This window comes from Myotis daubentonii, chromosome 14, assembly GCF_963259705.1.
Source record: "Myotis daubentonii chromosome 14, mMyoDau2.1, whole genome shotgun sequence".
NCBI classification, from domain to species: Eukaryota; Metazoa; Chordata; class Mammalia; order Chiroptera; family Vespertilionidae; genus Myotis; species Myotis daubentonii.
Genome location: NC_081853.1, coordinates 4,931,777 through 4,956,280, shown reverse-complemented (window position 1 = coordinate 4,956,280; position 24,504 = coordinate 4,931,777). Strand labels below are relative to the sequence as shown.

At 39.2% G+C, this 24,504-nt stretch overlaps 2 protein-coding genes and 1 long non-coding RNA gene across 5 annotated transcripts in view; 2 read left to right on the top strand and 1 right to left on the bottom strand.

Annotated features, from left to right (window-relative positions):
- Positions 1-124: 124 nt before the first annotated feature.
- Positions 125-24,504, bottom strand: part of TMF1 (TATA element modulatory factor 1) — a 41,227-nt gene continuing 16,847 nt past the window's right edge. The window contains exons 6-17 of one of the 3 annotated variants that reach the window (XM_059663008.1): positions 23,286-23,428; positions 22,878-23,044; positions 21,980-22,136; positions 19,932-20,024; positions 19,138-19,294; positions 15,425-15,617; positions 14,017-14,086; positions 13,507-13,599; positions 11,443-11,544; positions 9,833-9,985; positions 8,105-8,230; positions 125-3,053 (exon numbers count right to left, since the gene is read on the bottom strand). In XM_059663008.1, coding sequence (XP_059518991.1) covers positions 2,910-3,053; positions 8,105-8,230; positions 9,833-9,985; positions 11,443-11,544; positions 13,507-13,599; positions 14,017-14,086; positions 15,425-15,617; positions 19,138-19,294; positions 19,932-20,024; positions 21,980-22,136; positions 22,878-23,044; positions 23,286-23,428 — 1,598 coding nt within the window. In that variant the 3' untranslated portion in view covers positions 125-2,909. The remainder of the gene's footprint in view (positions 3,054-8,104; positions 8,231-9,832; positions 9,986-11,442; positions 11,545-13,506; positions 13,600-14,016; positions 14,087-15,424; positions 15,618-19,137; positions 19,295-19,931; positions 20,025-21,979; positions 22,137-22,877; positions 23,045-23,285; positions 23,429-24,504) is intronic. The other 2 variants (XM_059663009.1, XM_059663010.1) reach the window with 2 other exon arrangements.
- Positions 13,662-14,115, top strand: LOC132215212 (uncharacterized). The gene is made up of 2 exons (XR_009448475.1): positions 13,662-13,780; positions 13,990-14,115. It is a non-coding gene; the product is annotated as an uncharacterized LOC132215212 (long non-coding RNA).
- On the top strand, positions 14,466-14,914 carry LOC132215211 (huntingtin-interacting protein K). The gene has a single exon (XM_059663012.1). It carries the CDS (start codon positions 14,488-14,490, stop codon positions 14,851-14,853), a length of 366 nt encoding a protein of 121 aa, XP_059518995.1. The 5' UTR covers positions 14,466-14,487; the 3' UTR covers positions 14,854-14,914.

Genomic DNA, 24,504 nt, shown 5'->3' with positions numbered 1-24,504 from the left:
TACTTTCTAAATACTATAAATCATATACTTCTAATATTCATTATTAATTCAATTAATAAATCAAATGCCAATTGAGGGATCATGAGAACAAATTTTTCCTGAACATTCTTTTTCTTTTAATGTATTTAATTGATTTCAGAGAGGAAGAGAGAGATGGAAACATCAATGATGAGCATCATTGATCAGCTGCCTGCTGCAAGCCCCACACTGGCAATCAAGCCCGCAACCCGGGCATATGCCCTAATCGGGAATTGAATCATGACCTCCTGGATCATATAGGTCGACTGCTCAACCACTAAACCACACCGACTAGGCTGAACATTCTTTTCATTTAACTACAAAAACTAATGTTTCCTTAAGTCAGGAATTATCCATACTTAGAATATCTTAAATCGCAATATAGATACATTCCTCCCTGTGCTAAATACTGTTAACACTGGAAGTTCGCAAAACAGAAGCAAAGAGGGAAAAGGAATGGTATTCTCAATTTAGTTTCCCCAGAGTTGGAAGGATGCCTAGCATCTGTGCTTAGATGTTTATACATAAAAAACAATGTTCATACCTCTTTTACTCTTCTTTCATATTCTTGAAATTAAGATTTATAGTATCTTTCTGTTTTCTTCCAAGAATAGAAACATCTAATTGCAAACTATATTCTTATCCATTAAAATATTATTTTTTTAGAATATAGATAGACAAACCTTAATGACAAAGTAAAATATGGCAACCAATATTCAATACATATTCTTTTATTTAGTGGAGTCTTTCAAGAAATTGATTTAGTATACTTTTCAACTTAAAAATGTATTGAGATATCTAAAAGTTTACAATAAAATAGGATTAGTATGAATATCAACTATTCACTTGCAGATAAAGAACAACATATGGTAATATACAGCCAGAGATGAAATTAGCTGCTTTGAATTTTTTAATTAAATAAATTGAAAACTCTTTAAAGTTTCAAGTTGAACTGGATTTATTAATGTTAAGAAGGATTAAGAGAAGAGAATGTTTAATATGAAAATAGATCATATCGTTTTATTTCAATTTTTCCCCACAACTAAAGTGTTTTTTCCTCTCACTAATGAATATTTTAAAAACAATTTCATAATTCCTAAACTTCTAATTTCAAACATTTGTCAGAATTTTGCAACTTAAGTTTCCTGTATCTTCTAATTCTGAATATTTCTTATTGCTATCAGTCTTGCCATTCCCTGTCAGTCCCTGAATTAAAAAAAAAAAAAAAAAATCAAGGTGACAAAAAGCAATTACACTGATCTTACCACTAAAATATAGAAAGTTAATTTTATGAATTTGGCTCACTTTGAAAGAATATTTACTAATGCTAAATAAACATCAGAAATCCAGTGCCAGGAATACGGTCTGGAATACAAAAAGAAAAGAAAAAGAATGTCACTTGAATTGCCCTGAAAAGCATTCCATTCCTTAACACGGCTTACTTATAGTTATGCTCCAAAGTTCTAGTGTTTAAAATTTAACTCACAATTGAGAGTTTTTATTTTGTAAGTAAAGGCAGCTACATGACTTTCAGTAATAAAAGGTATTAAATATTTCATAAGTATACAACACAGACTGGTTAACTTCTGAATAAAATAACATTTGGAAGAAGGCATAGCTATTTTTAAAAGCTATTTTGCCCTATTTTTGTGTTTAAAAGTTCAAGAAAAAAAATTAAATTACACAGAATTGCAAATGCCAAATTTAAATTGATTCCTACATTTTGTTATGAATGTTCTATAACATTCACTTTTAATGTGCTAAAAATAAGGTTTTACAAAATGTGAAAGTATTTTCAAGAGAAAATGATATTAACAATTTTATTATGTTGATTCATTTCATAGGGTAATACAAACAAAACCTCTTCAAAATCGCTTACATGTTACTGATTCCATCACAAATCATTCTGAGCACATTTTCCCCATTATCCAACCATGCCTAGATAACGGCACAGCTTAGCTTGCTCCAGACAGTAACACAATTTGTACAGACTTAATTGTGGAATCTGGGTAAAATAAATCTTGAGCACAAAAATGTTTTAGTTTTTTTTGTTGTTGTTGTTAATCTTCACTCGAGGATATTTTTTATTGATTTTTAGGGAGAGTGGAAGAGAGAGGGAAAGACAGAGAGAAACATTGATGTGAGAGAAACACATCAATTGGTTGCCTCCTGCAGGAGCCCCAACCCAGGGCCTGGGCCAGGAGGAACCTGCAATCAATGTATGTGACCTTGACTGGAAATCGAACCCAGGACCCTTTACAGGTTCTATCCGCCGAGACACAAACCGGCCAGGGCCACAAAAATGTTTTTAACTTAAATTATTCATCCTTTAATCTCCTGTGTCAGTGTGACTTCTAATTTAAAGGAAAAATATTAAGTTCAAAATTTAGTAACAGGAAGTTTAATGTTTTTTTAAAATTGGACACTTAATGTCCATTTTCATGAGCAGTAAATAGAAATGTTGAAGATTTAAGTGTGAAAGATTTCAAAGTTTCAATATGTCAACATCACTCATTAAATGTTCTCAATATATACAAACATATAAATTATAGATATAATTAGTTTTTACCTATAATACAATGTATGAACACCATTCTTCTTCCCCAACCATACTGACATAAGGATAAAGTAATAAATCTCGGTGCTATTCATGGAAAAAAAAAAAAAAGATGCTTTAAAAAATAAATCTTTAAAGATAGTTTCAAAAATAAAGTTCAAATATTGCACAAAATAATTTAACTGCAAATATTACTATATACTATAAAACTTTTTCCAATGTTTTATCTCTATAATAAATTCCACTTTCTAATTCTACAAGAGAATTTATTGAAAGTCTGCATTTAGTTATTAAATGATTACATTCAGTTTGATGGGAATGTAATTTTCAGAAGTTAACTGAGCCTCTGTCTTAAAAGTTCGTCTATTTGAGTCTTATACATATTTTTTACATCTTCAAGATCTAATCGAAGTTCTTCCGCCTCTTCTGCTTTTTCTCCATACATCTGCAAAATAGTGTTGTATCTCTGATCCAAATCCTACAAAACAGATTTGTTTACAATTTGTAAAGTAACTGTACAGGACATCTTGATTATATTTATATTATCATAAGTCACCAATAAATACATTACAATCTAAATAAAAGTATATAGTCAGCTCTTATGAAAATTAAATTCATACTCTAGTCTGTTGGAATAAACAGCAAGTAAAGGAACTTAAAGAAACCCCATCAACATGGCAAACACTCTTCTGTCCCCCTACAGACTTATTTTTCATATTTGTCAGGCCATATTTCTTTACTTTATAGGAAAACACTTAGTTCTATAGAAACTTCAAAGATTACCTTCGAAAGAAACTTTAAAGTGCCCTGGGAGGATAGGGATAGATTAAAATAATTTCTGGCTAGCATTTTTGAGCTGCTCCCAACATCTTATTAAAATACCTGTAAAGACCATCTTAAAGGTAAAATAGCCACTTTCAACAAAATTATGACTCATAGCTGGTCAGCTTATGGTTTAGGTCTAGCAAGAATTTCTGCTAAGAAAAAGGCAAATCTGAAAAGAATTAGAATGTAGCATTCACTACTACGTATGTCCCCCACACATACAAACATACATTCAAGCATTGTCAACCCAAAAGAAGGTGTGAGAACACCAGGTCATTCACACCCTGTGTCCTGACTCAAAGAAGCATCTGGTATGGAAAAACATTTCTCCAGGTGCATCAAGCAAAAGCACATGCAGGCCCAGTAACCCTGGTTTTAGGAGCCATGCCTAAAGAAAGAGCCAGATGGAGATTTATGTATAAAGTTGTTTATAGCACTTTTAAAAATATATTTTATTGATTTTTTACAGAGAAGAAGGGAGAGGGATAGAGAGCCAGAAACATCGATGAGAGAGATCGATCAGCTGCCTCTTGCACGCCCCCCACTGGGGATGTGCCCGCAACCAAGGTACATGCCCTTGACCGGAATTGAACCTGGGACCCTTCAGTCCACAGGCCAATGCTCTATCCACTGAGCCAAACCAGTTCGGCTGTTTATAGCACTTTTTAAAAATCAAGTTAAAAAATTCACAACCACCTGAACAGCCAGCCACCAGCAAGGGAATTAAATAAATTATGATATAGAGAGAAACCAAGATGGCGGCATAGGTAAATACCTGAAATTGCTGCCTTGCACAACAACTTCAAAAATACAACTAAAAGACAAAACAGACATCATCCAGAACCACAGGAAGGCTGGCTGAGTGGAATTTCTACAACTAGAAGGAAAGAGAAAAGCACACTGAGACTCAGAGGAGGTGCGGAAGTAGAGTGCAGAGATACAGAGGCTCACGGGGAAAGGGCTGGCAACTGAGGACACGGTTGTCTTTTTGAATCGGGAGGGAGACACAAGCTCCCGACTGCTCTGAACTCCAGTTCCGGGAGAGTCTCTAGGGACCCAGACTCATACGGGGAGAAACTGGACTGTCTGGCATCAGGCGGAACTTGAGGGCGGCTTCTCTCAGAGGTGCCTGCAGCAATTACCGGGACACTGTGACCCGGAGCCTCTTAGGGCAGGGCTGAGGATCCGCCATAGCTGTTTGCTCCGCCCTGTTGATCCCCTGAGACCCCGCCCCACCCCACCCAAGCTGGGGCAGAGGCTTTTGCATATGAATGGCCTGGCCCTTTGCAATCTAAAATTACCTAACGAACTGCAGCTGGGTCAGAGAGACCCAGAACATCCAAAAGAAGGCCCAAGGCCCCATAGCAGCTTGCATTGCTTCACAGCTAGGCCTCATCTGGGCACCTCCAAACCCCAAACAAAGAAGAGGAATCTGCAGATCTCTCCTTAGCTCCTGCTGGGTAGCCTGCGGCAAAGGCTAAATTAGCACCTCCTTAGAGATCCAAGAGCCAGTTTACCCAGTAGTCAGAGTGGGACCATCCAGATTACAACTCCTCAGATCTATAAGGGACACACTCAGGGGGCAGACTCAGTGAGCACCAAAGCCCCACTGAAGCAAGTCTTGCCCCAGAAGGGTGTTTCCAGCACAGAAGTTCTCCCACTGTAGACACAGCTGATTCTCACAGCCAACTGGCCTGGAGTTCAATTCCTCCCAGTGATATCAACTACAATCAAGGCTTAACTACAACAAGACTTAGCACACAGCCCACAAAGGGGTGCACCAAGAGTGTCCACCTCAGGTAATTGGGGAGGCTGAGCCACTGGGCCCTATAGGACACCTAGTACACAAAGCCACTCTATCAACACAGGGAAGCAGCCAAAATGCGGAGGCAAAGAAACAGGTCACAAATGACAGAAATGGAGGAAAGCAAACTACTGGATAGAGTTCAAAATCACGGTTATAGGGTTTTTCAAGAATTTTCTAGAAACCACCAATAAATTTAGTAAGACCCTCAATAAGTCTAGTGAGACCCTCAAGGATATGAAAAAAGGACCAACTAGAAATTAAGCATACACTGACTGAAATAAAGAATATTATACAGAGATCCAACAGTAGACTAAAGGATCACAAGAATCAACTCAAAGATTTGAAGTACAAAAAAGTAAAAAACACCCAACCGGAAAAGGAAAAAGAAAAAAGAATCCAAAAATACGAAGATAGTGTAAGGAGCCTCTGATGATCTGAGCTTAAAAGGAACAATTTAATTAAAATAACAAATGTTAAGTGTAAAATCAATTCTAGCACAAAGTAGGCATGAACAAATGCTAGCCAAATCTGAATACGTGCCATGGAAGTAGTGATTTTTCAAAATAAATAAATTAGTCCATTGCAGATCAGTATTTCAACTGCTGCTTCAGCACAGGCATGGGGACTGTGCCCCCCCACCATTTGGAAGGTGTTTCCAAATCCAGGAAACAACCCTCTCTTTGATGGATGCCAGACAGCATGGAAAGCATTGGAGCAGAGCCAGAAAAAACACAAGATTATACAGAAATGAAAATAATGGAAGACCTAATTCCTATTAATAAAAGCCTAATATCCTAAGTGTCTGGTTGACCCTTCGGCCATTCAACAAATCAAAGCATAATATGCTAATGATATGCTAAGGTTGCTCAACTGCCCACTATGATGACATACACTGACCATCAGGGGGCAGATGCTCCAAACGGTAGGTTAGCTTGCTGCTGGGGTCTGGCTGATCGGGACTGGGCAAGACGTGCTGGACACGCTCTGGAGCCCTTCCGTGGTCCTTTCCTGGCAGGCCAACTCCCTGAATCCCTCTCCGGCCCCAATCGTGCACAGGTGGGGTTCCTTGGCCTGACCTGTTGCCCTCTCGCAATCTGGGACCCCTTGGGGGATGTCAGAGAGCTGGTTTTGGACTGATCCCTCAGGCCAGGCCAAGGGACCCCACTGGTGCACGAATTCGTGCACTGGGCTTCTAGTACAGGAATAAACCACCCCATTCCTAATTCCATAGCAAATTCTCCCATCAGTGCCTGGGGATCAATTCACAGCTTCTTGTTAAAACTGTGTTTTCATGTCCCACAAGGACGTGGAGTAGATTACCCTAAGACAAAAGCATCAGTGTGTCAAATGTACATAGAGATGTCCTAAGGCAATGAGAAATACATTTTCATTTCATTCTGTTAATTTTTTATCTGAATTGCATTTCTTGTTGTCTGGTGTTCTATGATCACCCAGGGCTGTTATTTCTAGTCAGAATGGTACTTGGCCTCTCATATTTATTCTTCATTGTCTCCAAATAAAATTGTAAAGCTTTATCCAGGAACTAGAGGCCCGATGCACAAGATTCATGCAAGAATAGGCCTTCCTGCCGAACCGGTTTGGCTCAATGGATAGAGCGTCAGCCTGCGGACTGAAGGGTCCCGGGTTCGATTCCGGTCAGGGGCATGTACCTTGTTGAGGGCACATCCCCCGTAAGGGGCGTGCAGGAGGCAGCTGATGGATTTCTCTCATTGATGTTTCTAACTCTCTATCCCTCTCCCTTCTTCTCTGTAAAAAATCAATAAAATATATTTAAAAAAAAAAAAAATAGGCCTTCTTTTCCCTGGCTGCCAGCACCGCCTTCACTCTGACCCAAAGCTGCCTTCGGCCTTCACGTGCTGCCCAGAGGGCCGGAGCGGCAAGGGCGGGGTGGAATGCCTGTGTCGTTGCCATGGCGACGACGCAAGCATCCTGGTCCGGCTGCCGACATCTTTGTCGCATCAATTTGCATATTCCCTCTTTATTGGCTGTGGGCACCGCCATCTTTGTCACAAAGTGACAGTCAATTTGCATAGTCCGTCTTTATTAGATAGGATAACAGCACAAACTTAAAGATCTTTAGATTTTTAGAATAAATCATTATCCATCCAGAAAAGGAACATATAGAGTACTCAAATTTTGTCAGTGAAATCAACCTTTTTTTTTAAAAGTATTTTAATTGATTTCCGAGAGGAAAAGAGAGGGAGACATGAATAGAAACACCGATGATGAGAGAGAATCACTGATCAGCTAACTCCTGCATGCCCCCCACTGGGGATTCAGCCCACCACATGGGCATGTGCCCTGAGCAGGAATTGAACTGTAACCTCCTGCTTCATAGGTCAACTACTGAGATACGCTGGCTGGGCAAACGGCTATCAATCTTACCACATCGCTCCACTACACCTACAATTTCCCCCATATATAGCCTAATCAGTGATTTCTCCAATTAATTGAAGCACATCTGATGGTATTTTAGTCTCTTTGGTTCAATGTGGTTTAAATATTACCTGGCATTTACCCAAATTAAATATGGCTTAATAGTGACTACTAATACCAAATATGCTAATTATGATATATATAATATCAATAATCAAGTAGTATGGAGATAATACAAAAGTGTTTTATAAATGGTCCTTGGCCAAATAAAATCTAGTTATTTTCCAAATGAGATTAAACATGATTGTGTAAAATGCTTTGACTGTATAATGAGACAAGCAAGATAAAAGATTTATCTTTCAAGTTATTTACTGAAATATTAATACTCTAATTCTCAAATAAATCATTAACACATATGCATTTTACATAAATTAAAAATGTGAGATTTAATGTAACTGGATTAAAATATCTGAGGTTCACCTTAAGTGAAGAATACTTACTCTTAGCTGAGTTCGAAGTTTGGGTATCTCCTTCACTTTCTCTTCAAGTTCATCATTTTGATTTGTTAATTTAACTAGCTCTTCAGCCATTATGGAGCGTGTTTTTTCTAGACTGCCAATTTCTACCTGAGAAACATTATCACAAAGAAATTTAGACAAAAATATATCTCGTTTAATGTTTCTACTAATGTAAACATATTTAATGTGTTATTTTTAAAGAAAAATATAACAGCATATAACCATGAGGTAGCTCTTAAGTAAAAGGAAATAGTGACCAAAAAAAGGTTTCAACTTTCTTCAGAGGTGTACCACTGATAGGGTGTACCATGAAAGACAAAGAACTAAAGAGAATTCAATCATCTGTTTGAACTATGCAACCTTATATTTTTCTCTAATTTAAGGAAATAGCATATATTTCAGTTATTCTAAATTACTACAAAATCCCTGAGAAATAAAACCATACTTTAGTGTATCTCCAACTGTGTTGATCATATTGACAGACTACCAAAAATGTTCATTTGGTCCCTCAAGCATAGCATTCTGGGCTACATAAACATAAGTATTAAGATTATTCTAACCTATTTTTTCCCAATTCAAGATCTTCTTTAATAGAGTAATATTTTCAACTTATTAAAGTCATACAAAGGGAATAAATGAGCAAAGTTTTACTTATGAGTGTATCAAGTTTAACAAAAAATAGTTTAAACGTTTTAACATTTCTCACTACATTATATTTAAAAAGGCAAGATATGATGAGCGGCTCCTCCCTTCCCACTTACAATGTTTACTTTCATGTGCACAAGGTTGTAGTTCTAATCTCTCTACTCCAGCGGTTCTCAACCTGTGGGTCGCGACCCCTTTGGCGGTCAAACGACCCTTTCACAGGGGTCGCCTAAGACCATCCTGCATATCAGATATTTACATTATGATTCATAACAGTAGTAACATTACAGTTATGAAGTAGCAATGAAAATAATTTTATGGTTGGGTCACAACATGAGGAACTGTCTTTAAAGGGCCAGAAGGTTGAAAACCACTGCTCTATTCATTCCTCACGGGAAGTCAGAGCAACTTATATGAGTGGTAAATCCAGGAAGAATAAAATGGGTATGCTTGGATCGGAAGCTTCCTTTTTTTAAAACTATGTTTTATTTATTGATTTTTTAAAGAGGGCAGAAGCGAGAGGGAGAGAGAGAGAAACATCAATGATGAGAAAGAACCACTGACAGGCTGCCTCCTGAACACCCCACCCCTACTGGGGATCGAGCCCACAACCGGGGCCTGGGCCCTGACCAGTAATCAGAACGGTGACCTCTAGGTCCCTGATGGACGATCAATCACTAAGCCACGCCAGCTGGGCAACAGCTTTTTTTTTTTTTTTTTTAACGTGTGGAAAAGCTGCTTGAAGGGAGCGCTCTGCTCCCAGATGCCTAAGTCTTACCTGGGCAGCTACCACACCTGGGAGCCCACTCCAGCCCAGCATTTCCCGTGATGGAGGTAAGTCAGTCTCCCCAGTTCTGGCCCTCAGCAGGCTCACTTGGCTCTTATCCTTGGTGAATTTCTCCAACCAGCCCTTATCATTAACATAGGATACATTTTGGTCTTCACATGCCACTATTTCATCTTATTTCTAAACTTGCTCAGAATTCAGGTGAATATAAATTCAAGTATATTTATTGGCCCTCAAATTTCCACCTACTTCTATAGCATATTTAATTTTTCCAATACCTGTAAATGAGTAATTTCTCCTTCCCTTAGTTGTAGCTGGGACTGTAGATTTTCGATAATGCTGGATCCTGCCCCCATCCTTACAGCCTCATAAAGATTGCTTCCACTTGCTGATACAGACATTGGTCCAAGTGAGAGATCATGAGGCTCATCCTATGTTAAGAAAACACACAGTTATTCAGATAGTACAGACTGTATGCCCTTATAAGGTTCAAACAAAAGATCTGTCAATGCTTGCTTTAAAATGTCTAACTCTCAAAGGAAGAAAATCACCTATACTTCCTCAGTTTTACAAATATTCAGATGACTTGCCTATGGAATGGCAAGATCATGATGATAGGCTAACTGCTACCTGCATATTCCTTTTATCATTATTCAGCTTAGGAATAAGCACATATCCTACATAATAAAGAGGTAATATGCAAATTGACCATCACACCAACAAACAAGATGGCCGCCACAAGATGGCCAGCAGGGGAGGGCAGTTGTGGGTGATCAGGCCAGCAGGGGAGGGCAGTTGGGAGGAACCAGGCCTGCAAGGGAGGGAAGTTGGGGGTGATCAGGCCTGCAGGGGAGGGCAGTTAGGGGCAATCGGGCCGGCAGGGGAGGGCAGTTGGAAGGGACCAGGCCGGCAAGGGAGGGCAGTTAGGGGTGACCAGGCCAGCAGGGGAGGGCAGTTGGGGGCAACCAGGCCTGTAGGGGAGGGCAGTTGGGGGCGACCAGGCCTGTAGGGGAGGGTAGTTGGGGGTGACCAGGCCTGTAGGGGAGGGCAGTTGGGGGCGACCAGGCCTGTAGGGGAGGGTAGTTGGGGGCGACCAGGCCTGCTGGCGAGGGCAGTTGGGGGCAGTGAGGCTGGCAGGGAAGGGCAGTTAGGGGCAACCAGGCTGGCAGGGGAGGACAGTTGGGGCAATTGGGCCAGCAGGGGAGGGCAATTGGGAGGGACCAGGCCTGCAAGGGAGGGCAGTTGAGGACAATCAGGCCTGCAGGGGAGGGCAGTTAGGAGTGACCGGGCTGGCAAGGGGAAGGCAGTTAGGGGCAATCAGGCTAGCAGGGAAGGGCAGTTAGGGGCAACTAGGCCTGCAGGGGACGGCAGTTGGGGGCAACCAGGCCTACAGGGGAGAGTAGTTAGGGGCAAATAGGCCGGCAGGGGAGGGTTGTTAGGGGCAAACAGGCCTGCAGGGGAAGGCAAGTCAGGGGTGACCGGGCCGGCAGGGGAAGGCAGTTGGGGGCAACCAGGCCAGCACGGGAAGGCAGTTAGGGGTGACTGGGCTGGCAGGGGAGGGCAGTTCAGGGCACCAGGCCTGCAGAGGAGGGCAGTTGGGAGTGACCAGGCAGAGGCTGTTAGGGGCAACCAGGCTGGCAGGGGAGGGCAGTTAAGGGTGATCAGGCTGGCAGGCAGAGGCAGTTAGGAGCCAGTGGTCCAAGATTGTGAGAGAGATGTCTGACTGCCGGTTTAGGCCCGATCCCTGTAGGATTGGGCCTAAACCAGCAGTCGGACATCCCCCATGTGGTCCCCAGCTGGAGATGGTGCAGGCTGGGCTGAGGGAACCACCCCCACCCCCGTGCACGAATTTCATGCACCAGGCCACTAGTATGAAATAAAACATCACCTGAGATAGGAAAGATGTTTGCAGCCCTGCCATCTCAACTCCACTTATTGAACTTGATCGTGACATTGTGGGCGTGCTAGAAACAGAAAATGGTTTCCGTTCCTTTAAGAAGTAAGAAAAAAATTCGGTTAGGATTAAGAGCGAAGTGGTAAATAAAAAAACAAGAAACTTTTCTAGGATTAATGACAACAAAGACTCATTCTAACTTCCTCATAAAATGTTACAGATATAACTCTTCTTTTTCTTTTCTTTTTTTTAAAAATATATTTTATTGATGTTTTACAGAGAGGAAGGGAGAGAGACAGAGAGTTAGAAACATCGATGAGAGAGAAACATCGATCAGCAGCCTCCTGCACATCTCCTACTGGGGATGTGCCCGCAACCAAAGTACATGCCCTTGACCGGAATCGAACCTGGGACCTTTCAGTCCCCAGGCCGACGCTCTATCCACTGAGCCAAACCGGTTTCAGCAAGATATAACTTCTGAAGTCTTATCCTTGCAAGGCACAATATTTGGCAATCTGAAAGTATAGGCAGACTTGGTCAAATCATCTAGGGCAGTGGTTCTCAGCCTTCCTAATGCCGTGACCCTTTAATACAGTTCCTCATGTTATGGTGACCCCCAATTTCATTGTTACAAATTGAACATAATTAAAGCATAGTGATTAATCACAAAAACAATATGCAATTATATATGTGTTTTCCGATGGTCTTAGGCGACCTCTGTGAAAGGGTCATTCGACCCCCAAAGGGGTCGCGACCCACAGGTTGAGAACCGCTGATCTAGGGACATATGTATATTGAAACAACATAACCTGATTTATTTTTAATGGAATGAAAATGTATTTTTTAAAACGTATTTCTTTTATTGATTTCAGAGAGGAAGGGAGAGGGAGAAATAGAAACATCAATGATGGGAGAGAATCATTGATCAGTTGCCTCCTGCATGCCCCCCACTGGGGATTGAACCCGCAACCCAGGCATGTGCCTTTGGCTGGAATTGAACCCAGGACCCTTCAGTCCGCAGGCCGACGCCCTATCCACTGAGCCAAACCAGCTAGGGCGAAAATGTTCTTGTTAAAACAATTATATGAACTCACTGCTTCCTATTATATAACCTATTTCTTCCTTTGTTGTTGTTCTTAATCCTCACCCGAGGATATTTTTTCCATTGATTTTTTGAGAGAGTAGAAGGGAGGGAGGAAGGGGGAGAGGGAGAGAATGAAAGAGACAGAGAAACATTGATGTGAGAGAGACACATCAATTGGCTGCCCCAGCACACAGCCCAATTAGGGCTAGGGATTTAACCTGCAACCCAGGTACATGCCCTTGACTGGGAATTGAACCTTCAGTGCATGAGCTGATGCTATAACCACTGAGACACAACAGCCAGGGCATACTAAACCTCTTTCTTTCTTTTCTTTTTTTTAAAAATTGATTTCAGAGAGGAAGGGAAAGGGAGGAGAGGGAGAGAGGGAGAGAGACATCAATGATGAGAGAGAATCATTGATCGGCTGCTCCTGCATGCCCCAAACACCAGGGATTGAGCCCGCAACCTGGGCCTGTGTCCTGTCCGGGAATCGAACTGTGACCTCCTGGTTCATAGGTTGAGCCTCAACCACTGAGCCATGCTAGTGGGGGTAAACCTGTTTCCTCAGAATAAGATTACCAATGAGTTTTATAAACCATAAAAAGTTTCTGGCTTATCTACTTTATTTTTAGTGTATTTTTTAAATTCCAAATAAATTTAAAAGGTAATTTCAATGTTGATACAGGTAGTTTCTATATATTATGCTAACTACCGAGTACATGCCAATACTTTAAATATAGGAAACTCACTTTTAAAAAGAGGTTCTACAATTCAAATCCTAGAAATCACAGATCTGTTTGGATAAACTCAAAATATTTTGGATCTACTCTGAACAAGACACTGATTACATTATTAGGGTTCATCATCCTACTGATTTTAGACATTAGAAATGTTATTTATAAAGTGCAACTAAAATTACAAAACAATGATTAATCACAACAGCTACTAACCGGTTACACCAAAAAATTCAATACCTTTTCTTTTATTGCTTCTTGAGTAAAAATGGCTTTCTTCCGTTCTTGTTCAACTTTCATTTTCTCCATTTCTAACTGACTGTTCAACAGTGTCTAATAGACAAAAATACAGTTAGATAATTCCTATGATACTAAATCATCCCCAAAAGTCAATCCAAAATTAGGAGCATAAAGTATATACCTAGTTGTCTTACTACTAAAGAGCAAGTCCCAAAAGCAGTAAGTTCCTTCATTTCATCTTGTCATTACTTTGCTACCATCCCCTAGCCCAGCCGTGGGCAAACTACGGCCCGTTTGAAATGAATAAAACTAAAAAAAAAAAAAAAAAGACCGTACCCCTTTATGTAATGATGTTTACTTTGAGTTTATATTAGTTCACACAAACACTCCATCCATGCTTTTGTTCCGGCCCTCCGGTCCAGTTTAAAAACCCATTGTGGCCCTCGAGTCAAAAAGTTTGCCCACCCCTTCCCTAGCCCTAAGAGATGAGTGAACAACTAACAGAAATACCTTTTCTTTCCTTGTCTCTTCCAGTGTTCTCACATAATCATCTTTTAGGTTTTCTAATTCAACCTGGTACCTATTAAGCAGAAGGAAATGAAACAAAAAGATGACAGAACAGAATATTAAAAACTCACTACTTTATTAACTCCAGCTACATATATATAGTCATTTTTATTACCAGTCTGATTTTCCTACTGTTGCTTTTTTCCAGACGACTTGGGTTTTACTCAGAAGCCAAACTACTACTTTTGTGCATTGTATTTATTGGTGCTTTGGGTTAAGATTTCATTTAAAAAGAAATTTCCTAAAGAATTTTGAATGCAACCATCCCATATGTTCAGATTCTGCAAAAGGTTGTTAGGGGGTCCAATGAAAATGTTTGCAAAAGTTCAGGTATTTTACTTTATAAAGCATTTTTACTTGACTACATTTTTAAAAGTAAAATTTCCAAGAAAGGGGCGGCGCGGTGTGGTCGATATGGCGACCGAGGGGGATGTGGAGCTGGAGTTGGAGACCGAGACCAGCGGCCCGGACCGGCCTCCCGAGAAGCCACGGAAGCATGACAGTGGTGTGGCGGACCTGGAGAGAGTGACCGACTATGCGGAGGAGAAGGAGATCCAGAGCTCCAACCTGGAGACGGCCATGTCCGTGATTGGAGACAGACGTTCCCGGGAGCAGAAAGCCAAACAAGAGCGGGAGAAGGAATTGGCAAAAGTCACCATCAAGAAGGAAGATCTGGAGCTGATAATGACAGAGATGGAGATCTCAAGAGCAGCCGCAGAGCGGAGCTTGAGGGAGCACATGGGCAATGTGGTAGAGGCTCTTATTGCCCTGACCAATTGATTTGTGCTTTCTCAGACCTATCCACTGGATTAACTTATTGCAATAAAGATGCCTCCTTTTTTGTGCAAAAAAAAAAAAAAATTTCCAAGAAAGAACTGAGGGTAAAAATGCACTAATCATAGCCTTTATATAAAGATAGCCCTATATAATTTCAGGTGGATGTATTTTATAGCTTGTGGTTTCCAAAGAACCAATACATTTATTTAGAAAGACTGAAACACTGCTAAAACCCTTGTAATATAAAAATAACTCCAATGAAATAACTCCAATATGTTTCCAAACTATTTTCTGGTTACAGACTCCTTTAACAAATCTGATTAAAGCAATGAATCTTTTCTTTAGAAAATGCACATATAGAACATGCAACACAATTTCCAGAATACATGTAAGATTCAATGAATCCCAGTACTATGTCTTGATGTAATATCCTATTACTAATGGCCCTAACTTTAAACACTAAGAGTATGTATTTTCAGTTCTCAGGGCCATGTAGCTAAAAGCCAACGGCACATGTTTTTAAGTGCTTTAAAATGTCATCAAGTACCAAAAATAACTCAAGAAATATGCTCACCTATTTTTTTCATCTTCCAGTTTTATTAGCCTATTTTTCTCTGATTCTAGCTGGGCCTGAAATCTACTGTTTTCCTGTCTTAAGAGAGAATTCTGTGACTCCATGGAAGACAGCTGAATTTTGTTGGCAAGGAGTTCTTCCGTAGCCGCACGTTCTCTTTCAACGGCTGCTGCCAACAAGGTCTGAGATTCACCTGCATGGAGGATAAAAAGAGAAAATTCACATATACAGATACCCAAGAGGCCAAGACACCAAGTAGTTCTGACTTTCAATGATGCAAGTAGCCACACTTAAAACTCTTAACTGCTTACTGCCCAAGGCAGGACTTTTTCCAAATTTTAAACTTTTGCTCTATGTGAACAGGATGAAAAGGCAAGCCACAGACTTGCAGAAAACAAATGCAAACCACACTATCTATCGAAGACCAGTATCTACAATATATACAGAAGTTTCAAATCTCAGCAGTGAAAATACAAACAATCCAATTAGAAAATGGGCAAAAGACGTGAACAGACATTTCACTGAAGAGAATGCACAAATAGAAAATAAATATCTCAGCAATAAAAATAAATTAAAAATAAAAGCGGCACATGAAATAATGTTTAACATGACTAGTCATCAGGGAAATGCACATTAAAATCATAATAGATATCACTGCACACCTGTGTGGACGACTATATAAAAAACAAGGCCCTGGCCAGTGAGGCTCAGTTGGTTGAGCATTGTCCCAGCACTAAAAGGTCAGTGGTTCCATACCTGGTCAGGGCACATACCCAGGTTGCAGGCTCAATCCCCAGTAGGAACCATGTAGGAGGCGGCTGGTCAATGTTTCTCTCTCACATCGATGTTTCTCTTTCTCTCTCTCTCCCCCCCTCCACTCTCTCTAAAATAAATAAAAACATATGAAAAATAAAAAACAGGGAGACACAAAATCCTGGCAAAGATATGGAAAAACTGCCCATGGACACAGATCATAGTGTGGTGAAGGCCTGGGAGGGGCAAGTGCAAGTTAAAGGGGGTCAATGGGGGAAAAAGGGAGGGCGCACATCTGTAATACTTTCAACAATAAAGACAAATTTTAAAATAAGATATGAAGAAACTGAATTACTCACATACAGCCATTCTGGAAAATAGTTTGGCATTTTCTTTAAAAACTAAACATATACCCCAGAGGGAAAGTAGGGGAGGGTGGGGGTAAGGGGAAGAGATCAACCAAAGGACTTGTATGCATGCACATAAGCCAAACCAATGGACATGGACACCAGGGGAATGAGAGCATGAGTGGGGGGGAGGAGGGAGGGTGGGGGTTAATGAGGACACATTTGTAATTCCTTAACTAATAAAGAATTTAAAGATAAATAAATAAATAAATGTAAACAGGACCAAAAAAAAAGAATGTATCCTGGAAAAGTATTCATTGTTGTTTTGTATTTTTATATTTATGATTTCGATTTACATAAATGCTGTTGTCTTCTTAAAAAAAAAAAACAAAAAAAAAACTAAACATACAACTACCCAAACAACTCAGCAATTGCATACTTGGGCATATATCCAGAGAAATAAAAAACGTATGTTCACACTAAAACTTGTATGTGAATGTTCATCATAGCAGCTTATCTGTACAGACAAAATCTAGAATCAGCCCATACAGCCATCATCAGGTAAACAAAACGTGGTACATATATATGAAAAAACACCTAGTAATAAAAAACCTAATCATTGACACACACAATAACTTGGATACATCTCCAAGGAATTATGCTGAGCAAAAAAGCCAATCCCCAAATGTCAGCTTGATATCTTTATTATAGTGATGAAAACATGAACCCGCACCAAGTGGTAAAATTGTGCAGAGCTTAATATACACACAGAAGCGCACACACACAAACAAGTACCAGCAAAACTGGGAAAATCTGAATAAAATCAGTAAACTGTATCAGTGTCAATACCCTGGTTGTAATATTGTAATTCTGCAAAATGTTAGCATTTGGATATACTGGAGAAAGTGAGAATTATTACTGCATGTCTATCTACAATTACCTCAATAAAGTGTTTCAATTATACTGCATCTATGGTCCTATTAATAGCATCACAGGCTATGTGTGTCCTGTGGCTCTGCCTATATTCCACCACATACCCCCGAGAGTATGCAGACCCCAGTGTAAAAACCACCAACGCTGGGCTTCTAGCCTCCACTTACTGCTAGATAGGTATTGGTTTCAGGGGTCATTTTCAGATACCTCACATTTCCTAACAAATTGGTCTCAAACTGACAGAGATAAATGACAGATCTAAAATGTATACATATAAATTAAACAATATATGAAGAGTCATCTAGTTCAGTGATTTTCTTTTTAACCAGGTAAGTCTTTTCTGAGACAAAATCCAACATGGGCCGAAACCGGTTTGGCTCAGTGGATAGAGCGTCGGCCTGCGGACTGAGAGGTCCCAGGTTCGATTCCGGTCAAGGGCATGTACCTGGGTTGCGGGCACATTCCCAGTAGGAGATGTGCAGGAGGCAGCTGATCAATGATTCTCTCTCATCGATGTTTCTAACTCTCTATCTCTCTCCCTTCCTCTCTGTAAAAAATCAATAAAATATATATATTAAAAAAAAAAAATCCAACATGGGACTCAAAAAAAGATAGACAGCGGAGGCACTACTTCCACTGTGGCAGCTGGCGGGCCCAGCACATGACTGAGGAGCTTCCCCGGCACAGTGACAGCCCTGAGGAGCCTGCCGAGGGCCGTCTGAAAGCCACTAACTTACTTTACTGCTCAGGACTTCCAGTGAGTAGCCCGGGAAAGGGAAGTGACTTGTCAGCCGTGGGCAAACTAGGGCCGTATCCGGCCGTTTGAAATGAATAAAACTAAAAAAAAAAAAAAAAGGACCGTACCCTTTTATGTAATGATGTTTACTTTGAATTTATATTAGTTCACACAAACACTCCATCCATGCTTTTGTTCTGGCCCTCTCCGGTCCAGTTTAAGAACCCATTGTGGCCCTCGAGTCAAAAAGTTTGCCCAGCCCTGGAGCTGGATGACTCAAAACAAAACAAAGCAAAGCCTTGAGTCCAGGTCTGCTCTGATCACTACACCATGATGTCCCTCAAATTCCATGGACTTTTCATGAATTTGCTAGCTGCTGGGATATCTAGTATATACATATATCACCTGTCTGTGCTTGAATAAACATCCTGGAAAAACAATTTTCTTTTTATTAACAGCACAGAAGGGCAAATTGGGACATTCCTATAAAGAAACAGAATATGAAATCTTAGGACTATATAGCACCTGAATACTGGATTTATTTAACCTTGATCCTCCACAGACCTGGCTCTGCTCTTGGAGTTCCTCCACTGACTACAACATATCTACCCTGTACCTTCCACACAATCGCAGACAAGCTAGAAAAAGGTCAGATTTAGCAACAAACAAGGGGGAAACCGAGTGCAGTCTGTAAAAATGAATGAAAAAATGACATGACAGTAATTAGACAGGATCTGATAGGTTGTGTTAGGGAAAACAAATGATCTGGGAATCAATTAAGATATTAGAAAATAAATGTAAAACAGAAAAAGAGGTGAAAATCTACCAGTTAGACACAAAATACAACTATCAGATCAAGTGAATTTCAATTTCAGACCATTACCCCAATTCCATAGACAAGATGGAAGGGCTTCTGCATTGAGCTTAAGAACTAAAACAGTTACCCAGCCTGTCAGAGAGATTCTTCTCTAACTTCTCCCACGACGATGTCTGGGACCCTAGTGTTGCCTGCAAATTTTCTATCTGTCGAAGCAATGGTCTTGTCGTTGACGAAACACTTTGACTCAGTTCCTGGTTTCGATTTTCTGCTTCCTGGAGTCTCTGAATCATGAAATTCTTAAGTTATTACCACTGACAACAATAAAAACACTAGCAAACAAACTTTATTGGATTTATGGAAAAAATTATTTCTCCAAGATAGAATTACTTTTTGAATTAAATTATTTTATAATTATTCAATCCTAAAGTTAGTTATGTTGCATGATTATCTAAGTAAGTGCTCTTTTAGAAAGCATTTTCTAAGATAGAGCCTTTGACCATCATAAGGTAAGCACAAGTATCGTCCAAACCTCCCTGTAGTAACCTCCCCATCCAAATTTCTAAGTATTTATTAAGACAGGCAAGTTGATTGGAATTGCACTGCCTCTCCCTCTTCCTATGCATGCTCACTGACTGGAACTGAATAGCGGGTAACATAAAATCCGGGCAGTGCTCAGACTGATAATAATGAATAAAACAGCTATTACAAATGAAAACAATACTGAATAAATTTTTCATAAAATGATTTGCTCTAAAACAGAATTAGGGCTTTTCTTATATATTTTTAAGGTTCCAACTCTGATATTATTCACACAAGCCACAAAAAAATAGCAAACGATACATATGGGAGTAATCCTCCCAATTCCACGAACATTACCCGCTGAGTCACTTTTTATTTCTAAAAGAACTGTGGCAGCACCTGCTGGAGTTCACTGATCTCATGGCGCAAATAATCCTCTTTTCTGGCAGCTGTTTGTTCTGCACGCTGCAGGGCCAGCCTCAGGTCCCCCACCTGCATGAGGAAAACCAATACACTATCACCGTCTCGAACATTGCCTGCTAACTACATATTCTGTGTTCTGTTGACTTACTGTTCATGTATAATACTGTATACTAGCCAATGAGCTTTAACGTATGATTATCACACATCCCATTCATCAAGCAATTCCGAAACTATATGTATGTTCACTTTGTACTAAGAAAAGTACTGTTAGGCTGTTAGGCAAAAAAAACTGTACATGTGTGTATACAAGGCACAGCCACTGCCCCATAAGATAAGAGATGACGTATCCATATATGTCTGCAGTGCAGGCTGCATGTGACAGCTACATGAGCTATGAGAGCTAGTCCTGAGAATCCGCTCTATGGAAGCAGATCTCTATAAACACAGACATGTTTCCTATACTGTCAGCTACATCAACAATAACACACAAATCATGAAATATTGTAAATATCCATCAGTAGTCATCTATTTTTACAAGTCTCAATACAACATAAGCATACTCATTAAAAATTATGGTACATGTAAAAATGTATGATTTAATCGTAAATGAAAAAAACTGTAAAATAATATATAAAGTATAAAAATATGTACATGGAAATAAGAACAAGAAGGTAACACACAAAATTGACAGTACGCCTAAAGGTGATGATTTTATGAATGATAGTGCCCTACACTCTAATTCCCATTCCTCCAATTTTTCTTTATTACATTATTTTTCTAGTGTATTTTTAATGTAAATCATTAATAATTTCTCTATCCTAGTGATAGAGTTGCAGAAACACAAGGGGAGTATGGACTATCGCATGACTTAAACAACCCAAATATCCATTATTAAGAACTGACTGAATACAATGAAGCGTTATAACTGTAAAAATAATTTTTTTAAAAAGCTTTAGGTTAAAACAAAAGTTCTATGTTCTAGTATGGAATGATCACAAAGATACTTTATTTTGTAAATAAAGCAAGCTGTCAACAGTATAAACAGTAAACTATATATATTTTTTCTTTTTATCTTCCTTGCCTCTTTACTTCATCAAAATTAAAAACTTTTGTGCATCAAAGGACACTATCAAGAAAGTGAGACAACCTATATAAAATGGGATAAAATATTTGCAAATCCTGTGTCTGACAGGGGTCTAGTATGTAGAATATATAAAGATTAATAAAAAGACAACCCAATTTAAAAATGGGCAAAGGATTTAAATATTTGAAAAAACTTCTCCAAAGAGGATACATCATGGCCAAAAAGTACATTAAAAGATGCTCAACATCACTAGTCATTGACACCACAATCAGATATTACTTCACACCCACTAAAAGGGTTACATTGAAAAAAAATAGACAATAAGGAATACTGGGAAGGATGTAGAGAGATTAAAACGCTCATATATGGCTGGTGGGAATGTAAAATGATGCACGTTTGCAGAAAAGTTTGGCAATTCCTCAAAAAAGTTAAATATACGGCTACCATATGACTCGAGGGTACATATCTAAGAGAAATTAAAATATATGTTCACACAAAAAAATTATAAATGAAGGTTTAAAACAGCACTTTTCATATTAACGAAGAGTGTAAAAAATCCAAATATCCATCAACTGTTGATTTTATAAGACAAAATCTGCCAAATTGGGGGGGTTCCTTATTCATCTGAGTTTCATGGAGTTACACAGATTCTCCTTAAATTATATGAATGTTTAGTATTTTTCTGAATACATGCATTTCTCTGGTAAGAGGTCCTTAGCTTTCATAATATTTTCAAATAAGCCTGAAATTCACAAAAAATTAAGCAATACTTGCATAATTTAAGCATCACTTTAATAACAGTTAAAAAAAACACACAATTAAGTTAGCCTAACAGCATTATAAAGGAAATATAACAATAAGGTCTGACTCTAACGGATTTTTTAGTTCACAGAAGCACCAGGATCTAGAAAGCGGATGTAATTCATCCTCCACCGCGTACCTGAATGGCCAATGCTTCTTGCTGCTGACGGGCTTCTTCTTGGACCTTCTCTAGAGCTGCAGAAAGTTCTTCCTTAGCTTTCATTTCGTGACTCAGAGCAGCTTCCTGTGCCTCACTAGCCTTTGCAGCATTGGCTTTGTGGAGATCAGTAAGTTCTCTTAAAAAAATTAGATTGATTTAAAATAATAAAAATTTAAATAAAATTTGTTTTATTTAAAATATTATGCAGTAGCCCTGGCCGGTTTGCTCAGTGATTAGAGTGTCAGCCCACAGACCAAAGGGTCTCGGGTTCGATTTCAGACAAGGGCATGTACCTTGGTTGCAGGCTCGATCCCTGGCCCCAGTCAGGGCACATGTGTAAGGCAGTCAATCGATGTGTCTCACATCGGTATTTCTCTCTCTCCCCTTCCTCCTTCCCACTCTCTCTAAAAATGGATCCTAGCAAGTGTGGCTCAGCGATTGTGCATCGATCCAGGAACCAAGAGGTCATAGGTTTGATTCCCAGGCAGGGCACATGCCCGGGTTATAGGCTCGAACCCCATTAGGCGTTCAGGAAGCAACCTATCAATGATGTTTCTTTCTCATCAATGTTTCTCTCTCTCGGGTGAGGATTAAGGAAAAAGATAAATTAAGTAAAATAATTTACAGTAATTACATGGCCAAGGATATGAAGGTTCCATGTAGATTTCCATCAGATTTACAGAATGAGGGAGAGTTCACCACATAATAAACAGTGACTGCAGTTAAGTACTCTCTGTTGAATTTGCTTTGAAAAGTTTCAAATTCATTTATAGCTAAATTTATGCGTTGTCAGTGATCAGATAATAGAAAAAGGATTTCTTCAACATCCTGCATTTAACAGATTGTGAATGAGTTGTATATTTATTCATTTTCTTACTTGTATGCACTGTCAAGAGCAGCCTGAATACTTCGGTTCTTTTCTTCAAGTTCATTCATAGCTACTTGAAGTTGGCCAAGATCTTTCTCTTGACGTTCAACCACAGAATTTAGTTTTTTAATATTTTCTCTATGTTGTTTCTCAACTTCTTCTTTACCATCAAGGACCTATATTATAAAAACAGGCAAAAGTATTCTTCAATAAATAACACTATGGTAAATAAGTGTATTCCAGGAATCTCAAGTATTATAACAACAAATAATAATCTTAACATTTGTCTATTAAATTGTTGAAAAATACTTCCCATGTGATATATCCCAATAAATCATTCCAAATATTTTATAAGCCACAGTGAACTGTTCATATAGTAAGTAATAACAATTTATATAGAAAACAATTAACATTCACCTGTTTCAAATGTTGCAACTCTTCTTCTAGCTCTTTAACTTTTTTCTTCAGCTTTGCAATAATATTTTCATTTTCTTTGTCTTTAGCTCTTAATTTCTTAATGATGTTAGAACTCTGCAACTGCTGTTTTGAAAGTTTTTCTCCTGGCAATGGCAAAAATGTATAAGTTCAAATAACAATGATTCCCTAAGAATCTAAATTGAATATTTCTCTAACCAGTGATAAAAAAAAAAAAAAGATAGGATGTTTTTAAAAATCACAATACTGTAAGCACCAATGTTTTGGATAAGAATTATTAATGAAGCCGAAGCCGGTTTGGCTCAGTGGATGGAGCGTCGGCCTGCGGACTGAAGGGTCCCGGGTTCGATTCCGGTCGGGGGCATGTACCTGGGTTGCGGGCACATCCCCGGTGGGGGATGTGCAGGAGGCGGCTGATCGATGTTTCTCTCTCATCGATGTTTCTAACTATCTCTCTCCCTTCTTCTCTGTAAAAAATCAATAAAATATATTTTTTAAAAAAAAGAATTATTAATGGAAAAAAAAAAGAATTATTAATGAATGCTAGAATTAGGAGGTGGAAGCATGGTGGGAAACAGGATATATACAGTCTTAAAGAAGCATTCCCACATATTTCTTCTGAGTTCCAAAAGCAAAGATGTGCTTTTACAATGGAAAACTATGGCAGTCACTACCATAACGAAACATTATCAATGCCTGTGGTACAGCCTGACATTATGTGTCTACTGATGGGATAAAGTGGCAGGTGCACAATATCACTTATAATATTTCTTATTAGAAATTTGATTTGAATATAATCATGACGTGAAAAATTCCTAAACCTGGGGCACTCTGTAAGACAACTGGCCGGGACTCTACACAGTCTTCAATGTCATGAAGAAGATAGAGCTATCCTAGATTGATGAAGTCATGGCCAAATGCAATGTACAAACTTTGAATGGATCTTGAGGCAGGACAAATGACCAGCTATAAAGGTCATTTTTAGAGGCAACTGGGATAAATGATGAAATATATACTGGAATACACTTCTGATTTTCTTATATGTGATTATGATGTGCTTGTGGGGGAAAATTAATTGCCCTTAGGAGATGCAGATGGAAGAATTCAGGAGTGGACTACAGATTCAATGCAATCCTATCAAAATTCCAAGGGCATACTTCATACACACACACAAAAATAAATAAATCCTAAAATTCATCTG

Excerpts from the sequence above, each read along its gene's own strand:
- LOC132215211 (XM_059663012.1), top strand. The coding sequence starts at position 14,488 with ATGGCGACCGAGGGGGATGTGGAGCTGGAGTTGGAGACCGAGACCAGC.